Source organism: Mastomys coucha, unplaced genomic scaffold (assembly GCF_008632895.1).
Source record: "Mastomys coucha isolate ucsf_1 unplaced genomic scaffold, UCSF_Mcou_1 pScaffold14, whole genome shotgun sequence".
Classification (NCBI taxonomy): Eukaryota; Metazoa; Chordata; class Mammalia; order Rodentia; family Muridae; genus Mastomys; species Mastomys coucha.
The window spans coordinates 88,377,907-88,385,375 of NW_022196896.1; the positions used below are offsets into that span (position 1 = coordinate 88,377,907).

The 7,469-nt window shown below is 38.4% G+C and overlaps 1 protein-coding gene across 3 annotated transcripts in view; it reads left to right on the forward strand.

Annotated features, from left to right (window-relative positions):
- Pard3b (par-3 family cell polarity regulator beta) overlaps positions 1 to 7,469 on the forward strand; it is a 997,480-nt gene that overhangs the window by 523,524 nt on the left and 466,487 nt on the right. For all 3 annotated transcript variants that reach the window (XM_031367697.1, XM_031367695.1, XM_031367696.1), the window contains exons 8-10: positions 330 to 691; positions 3,254 to 3,393; positions 5,516 to 5,644. In XM_031367697.1, coding sequence (XP_031223557.1) covers positions 330 to 691; positions 3,254 to 3,393; positions 5,516 to 5,644 — 631 coding nt within the window. The remainder of the gene's footprint in view (positions 1 to 329; positions 692 to 3,253; positions 3,394 to 5,515; positions 5,645 to 7,469) is intronic.

Below are 7,469 nucleotides of genomic sequence, written 5' to 3' on the forward strand. Positions count from 1 at the left end.
AGACAGACAGATTTCTAGTTTGGGGCCAGCCTGGTCTACAGAGTGAGTTCAGGGACAGCCAGTGCTACACAGAGAAACCCTGTTTCAAAAAACCAAACCAAACCAAAACAAACCAAGACAAAACGAGAGAATTGTACACAGTGATCATGCCTGATGGGCAGTTAGTAAGTCAGTGATCACTAGTTAGCAGAGTCATACTATAGGGGTAACCCCGGCGCCCCCTACACTTAAGATAGCAGGCTGCTCGGAATGCTCCATACCTAGGTGCCTTAGAAGGTGCTAAGTCAGAACACAGTATGATTAATTCTCTGTTTATTCACTCATCCAAGGGCCCAAGATGTCTTCCGTCAAGCAATGAAATCTCCCAGTGTGGTCCTCCATGTGCTTCTGCCTCAGAATCGTGAGCAATATGAAAAATCAGTGATTGGACCGCTGAACATTTTTGGCAACAATGACGGGGCTTCGAGAACAAAGGCACCAGTACCTCCTGCCCGAGGGAAACCAGGACTAAAGGCAGTAAATCCAACAAGAGCAAACAGCCCCGAAGGACAAGAGTCAGCCCCCCCGCAGCTCAGCAAGAGCCCCCGAGTCCCAAGACTAGGAAGAAAACCGTCCTCTCCCTCACTCTCCCCTCTCATGGGGTTCGGCAGCAAGAAAAATGCAAAAAAAATTAAGATCGACCTAAAGAAAGGTAATTATTAAATTATGCTTAATAGTGGTCTATTATTGTACCATGTAAAACTGGTTAAGAGAAATGCATTAAGGTTAATTTACTTAATTCTCTTTTTATTTAATTGTGTCAAAGAATAGATTTGAGTGTAGAGTTGGATAACTTCCATTCTTAAAACTGTAGTGCTTTCTTCATCTTGTATCCTGCAGAGTTGAGAGGATTCGAGTCAAGAAGACAGTGAAGACCCTGAGGAATAGAGAGTCAGGGCAGACTGGATAAGCCAGGCAGCTTGTGTGGCCGCTCGGCACTAAGTACGCATGAGAGGTTAATTGTCCTCATTTTGAGCATAAGTCAGTGATTTTTTTTTAAAGCATCCATTAGGCCAGTTCAACAATATGGCCTCTGGCTCTCTTGGATGGTTTTATATCAGTGCAGTGTTTACTCTTCAGGAAGACAACATATTATTATTTTCAGATTCAACATTACTTTTCTTTAAGATAGTCCTAATTTCAAAACTTCACACAACATTCTTAATCTTTTTCTACTTTTTTTGTCCATTTTGAGCAGAAAGCAGTTATCCTGGGCCACATGTGTACATGCATATGGCTGCAGCATTACACACATTTACAGTACCTATGTACTGTGTGTTCCTGTTTATTCTGACTTCTGCCTGATATTCCTTCATCCCATTGTAACTTTCTGAAGTCCTGTAGTTTTTAAGCCAATTCAAAGACTCTAGTAGGGTTTTTCCCCCCACTGAATTAACAATTTAATGGCCACCATAAAACTTTTAAATATTTTTGTGAGTTACGGAAACAAATAACATGTATCTTTCAGTAGAATGTAGAAAATATTCTGGGAAGATTTCTCCATTCAAATGTTATTCACTTACAAAAATCTTATCCTTTGAATAAAGCAAGTTAAGAAGACAGCACAGCGTTTTACATACTTGTCTATAAATGCATTACAAATTAGCCATGTCCAAATACATTATTATGTACCAATTACACAGCTAGCATATGAGTTCAGTACTTTGACTATAGAGAGATGAGTCAGTCACAGAGTAGTGAGAAGATATCATAAAGAAGAGAGCTGATCAACCAGGTGCATTGCCTCTGCCTAAATGTGAAGCTATAAGAGACACTCCTTAATAGATAAATGGTTGTAGGAAGGAAGAAAGAAAAATTACTGTTTTAGCTGAAGTTTTCAGCCAGGGAAATTTGCATACTGGAGATGTCATTGGTTAAAATTAGAATTTTAAGTAGATGAGGATATTTGATAATGGGAGGCTCTGGATTGAAGGGAAAACATAGCAAAGTTTGAACTATTCGGGAAAGAGAGAAAGGCACAAGACACAGAGGATGGAGAGGTGAGAGGAGGGAGGACAAATGAACCAAACACATGCTAGCTCCATTCTCTAAGGAGATGATAACAACAGTGACTCATACATCTGACTGAGGTAAGGATGACAAGAGAGGAATCTGGCCCAGTACACCTGAGCATCAGGTGTGTTCATGTGCGAGAACAGTGGTGGGAATTCTGGCTGACAGACATGGTGGGATGAGAGAGAGATGAAAATAAAGATTAAAAATGAAGGGAGAGTTAATTTCTGAAAATGATAATTAGAAAGCATCAAAGATTGATAAGAAAGGTCACATATGGAAAGACTTACTGGCAGTGGCCATAGGAGAAAGTCTGTCTGCCAACTTCCTAAAGCCTTAACAAGGGATGAGAAGTGGGAAAGGTTGGTTTGTGCTCACAATCTTAGAAGTTTCAGTGCAGGGCTTGTTTGCAAATTGCTTTTGGACCTATGACAAAGCAATGGATCATGAGAACAATGCATGATAAAGCAGGCCTCAGGTAAAGGGGTCAACAGAGCCATAGCTCCTTCTATGGAATGCTTCTAATGGCCTAGCATCCTTCCACTAAGCCCCATACTCTAAAGGTTCTACTACATCCCAGGGTGCTACATGCTGGAGGGCATGGTCTTTGCAGGAATCCTATCCACACAGCCATACTTTATTCGTGATAGAAGCTTCAAGAAACACTAATAATAAAGTACAAATTATTTAGTGTTCAGAATTCTACATATATCTTTAGACAGTAGAAGGAAGAAGTTGGAGATTGAAGAAAACTGGAAGGGGTCAGGAAGACCTTGGGGACAAAACAGTAGCTACTGCTGTAAAGCAATCAGGATACATGTAGAGGTCTAAGCCACAAACTACTGTTTCCCCCAACAGAGGAGGTCACTTGCTTGGGAGGGAAGATGAAGTCAGGAGATAGATTACTGTGGAATCAATACTCTAGGCATATGGATGACATGCACTATCTTCTAGAACCTGAGTAAATAAAAGTATTATGTATATATAGTGGATCCTAACTTCACTTCAACGGTACCATTGTCTGTTAGGAACTGTAATCTTTATTTAAAATGGGAAAACTAAAGCCTATGTAAAATTTACAGGACTGTAAATAATTTACTTTGTATATTTTTATGTAAACTAGGTAGAGTTTACTAAAGGAGTGAGTGTAATCTTACTCATGCTTAAGATGACAGTGAATTTTTCTGGTCTTGCCTGCCAGGCCCTGAAGGACTTGGTTTCACTGTGGTAACCAGAGATTCTTCTATACATGGTCCTGGTCCCATTTTTGTCAAAAACATCTTACCAAAGGGAGCAGCAGTAAAGGATGGCCGCCTACAGTCAGGGGACAGAATTTTGGAGGTAAGAATTGAAGTTAATTTCTGCAGTAAAACATTTGTTTATACTTAAATAAATAAATAAATAAATAAATAGACATATGTAATAGTCAGTTGCTATTCCCACCCCAACTACTAATGACTGGCATTGCATTTGCAAATAAATGATACCATAAAGTATCACTTAGTTCAGAAAGAATAGGTGGTAGGAATTTCATGCATAACTTCAAGAGAGAGGTAGAGATAGAGATAGAGTAGATGATATAGCTATAGACATAGATAGCTATGGTGATGCCCAATGCAGACCCATGATAATGAGGGTCTATGTGGGAGGAGAGTAATGAGAATTCTAGGTTAATAGACATGGTAGAATGAGAAGATATGAAAATTAAGATATTAAGGAGAGGGGGCTGAAGAGATGGCTCAGAGGTTCAGATCACTGACTGCTTTTCCAGAGGTCCTGAATTCAGTTCCCACCAAACACATGGTGGCTCACAAACATCTGTAATGGGCTCTGATGCCCTCTTCTAGTATGTCTGCAGACAGCAACAGTGTCCTCTCATATGTAAAATAAATAAATTAATAAATCTTTTTTTGACAAAAAGGGAGGAAGAATTAATTTCCGAAAATGATAATTAGAAAGTATCAAGACTGATAAGTAAAAAAGGTCACATATGAAAAGACTTACTGACGATGGCCATAGGAAAGTGTGTCTGTCAACTTTCTAAAGTTTTAACAATTCTATATATGCCACATAAACAGTTATCCTGTCTTGTTTAAAAAAATGATGAAAAGAAAGTTTGCTTATATTCAGTGCAAATGCAAAGTTTTTAGTATTTTTATCTGAAGTTGATTAAAATTCTACCATTAAATTCATAGATATTGAGGGCTGACTATATATTAATGTTTAATTTTTAATATAACATATATTGAAAATTATTACTTGTAGACAAGATAATGACTTCAATTATAAATCTAGTTAATGAAGAGCCTAACTGTGCATGTCACTAGAAGGTCAGAAATGTGGTTCTCAATAATACATTTTTAAAAAAATATATCCTTCTTCCTTTAACGAGTGATATATGAATTAATCTAGGAGTTTGATAAATACTGAGCTGGGGCTAACAATTTCATAATCTTATATAAGTCTTCACAGTAGTATCTTCAACTCTTTGAGGAGTGTCTTATTGTAATTGCCACACCTAAATCAGCATTGTTTGTAGTGAGCCAGGAATAGAGATGCTGAGCTAATTTGGCATGGAGAAATATTTAGAATACCCCAAATATGAGGCTTGTTTCTCCCATATATTATTGCTGTTCAATAATATCCTCCTCTCAGAAGGAGCTCTGGTCAGTGGACTTGGAGAGAAATCTTGCTTGAGACTGGCTGATTTTAAATCTACTGTGGCGTGAAAAGTTACTTTTAAAACTTTATACCTGAGAATACATGCTTTGGAAACATCTTAGTATTCTATGTAGTTCTAGATCACAAAGGATGCTCAGACTGACAAGTGAGGTTCTGAGGCTGATTTCCAGCAGCCTACGGGAACATTTCATGTCTGGAACAGCACTTTTCCAGACAAAAAGAACATTTAGGATTTCACCAAAACATGTATATTTTCAGAGTAATTTGCCATATGATAAGTAATTTACTTACGCCTGGTATATTGCAAACTACTTCATACCTACATGATGAATTAATTTCTGGCAGTTCTCAGTCTGATTTTTTTTCCTTTGTAAAAATATGAGGACCTAGGGGAAAAAATGTGAATAGAAAATAATTTACTGATTGAATTTGTCTAGTATTAAAATTAGGATAGCCATTTTATTATTGAAAATGCATGCTTGCCCATATGTTTAGTATTACCTTTTTAGAGCTTCATTGCACTTATTGCACACTTAATTCACAATATAGATCATTAAAAAAAACAACAAAAAACACTAGGAGCTGAGCTGTGCATAGTAACACATGTCTACAATACCAGCACTCAAGACCTCTGCCAGAAACATCTGAGTTTAGGGACAGCCCTGGCTACACAGCAATACCCTAGGCTACATAGCAATCAATACCTGTCTCAAATAAATAGGGGAGAAAAGGTGATAGGAAATGTTCTAACTGTGGTTTATTATATGATTCTACTCATTAGGTAAATGGCAGAGATGTCACAGGAAGAACCCAGGAAGAACTCGTGGCCATGCTGAGGAGCACCAAACAGGGAGAGACAGTATCACTGGTCATTGTCCGCCAAGAAGGGAGCTTCCTGCCCCGGGAGCTGGTAATCTTCAGACCTCAGTCTCTGAGCATTTAATCCTCTGTGATGATTGTGGAGTTTTCACAGGAAACATTTAGAGCTAAAATTTACAGCTAGCATCAACATATGAGAGAAAACGTGTGATACTTGTTTTGCTGGATTACCTGACTCAGGATGAGGCTGTGTGATATTTTTATTAATTTATAAGTTTCACTCATTTGTCTGAAAATTTCATAATTTTGTTTTACTTAACAAATGAGTAATAGTCCGTTGTACAAATATACTACATGTTCATTATCTATTCAACAGTTGATAGACATCTAGACTGTGCGCACATCATGGATATTGTGAGTAGCGCATCAGTTAACATAGATGAGCAGGGATCTCTGTAATAGTATATAGAGTCCATTGGATATATGCCCAAGAGTGATATAGCTGGATCATATAATAGATAATTTTTTATCTTTTAAAGGAAGCTCCACACTGCTATCAGTAGTGTCTGCAACAGTTTTCACTCCCAACAGCCATGAATAAGTACCCCTACTTGTTCATATACATACCAGCATTTACTGTCAATTTTTTACCTTGCTCATTCTGACTATAGGAGTTGCTGACTATTGGGGCTACATAGACCCACAGACATTGCAGAGAACTGCCATTACTCTTAGCTAACTTCTAGAACCTGGCAGTAAGACCCTGTTACTAAAGATAGGATATACTTGAGTGACAGAATATGGGGAAATCAATTTGGTAGTAACCTGGATGCTCTACTGGCTAGCTCCCATAGCTCTGGAATGCTGCCAGAGGAGCACAGCAATCATCAGTCCTCCCTGTCTGTCTGTGATCCTGTGAGCTGTAATAATGAATGACCTTGCAAAATACACTCTCTGGTGAATGGTTTAGGAGTAACCAAAGACTTTCTGATTGGATTAAGTTCTTCTGATCCAAAAGAAGGAGTACAGACCTGGTACTGTTAGAACCTGTTTGTACATAGTTCTTAGACTCTAGGGGAAATTTTACTACTGTTATTCTACCAAATGGCCTAGTATTAACATGGCTCCTAAGAATGTATTGCTATACCCATAGATTAATGCATCTCCCAGCTCTCCTCAGGAACCTGCTTCTTGTAGTAGATGATGATTAACACAGAGAGCTGCAACTGTTCACCATCAAGAGAATAAGAGACTTCAGAGTCCACAGCTCCAAATGGAACATCTGTATCACACACCTCCCCACAAAGCTCAGGGGACATTGCAGAAGAGAAGGACAGAAGGATTATGTAAGCCAGAATCACTGGGCGATTACAACAGAACAGTCTTTTCTGAACCAAACAGAGCAGTTACACACAACTGCTCACAGCAGTAACAACAGCATGCACAAGGCCTGTACAAGTTAAAGCCAGACAAAATTCTATAATGAAGCAGTGAGTGGGCAGGAACTTTTACCCCTAGCTACATAACTATTGCCAACTAATGGCTTCTGGGAGAACGAGAATAAGTTTTATTTAAGGGTGTGATCATGGTAGGACAACCATGATCCAGGGGTTAGCCCTATAACCAAGAGTATTTGTAGCATCAGAAATTGGAGTTGTTGGGCTTTTTAAAAAGATAATGAGAAGGAGGAGGAGGAAGAGGAAGATAAGTGAGGATGAAGACAGAAAAGTTGGATAGTTAGGGGTAGAGGGGCTAGATTTGTGAGGAATTCTAGGAAAGGGTGATCAAAAGGGTGATAAAAATTCTCTTTTCAGTCAGAGGGATGTAAGTTATATAAAAGATAAACTATTTTTTGCCTTTTTTTTTTATTTTAGATATTTTCTTTATTTACATGCGAATTTCTCCATTCCCAGTTT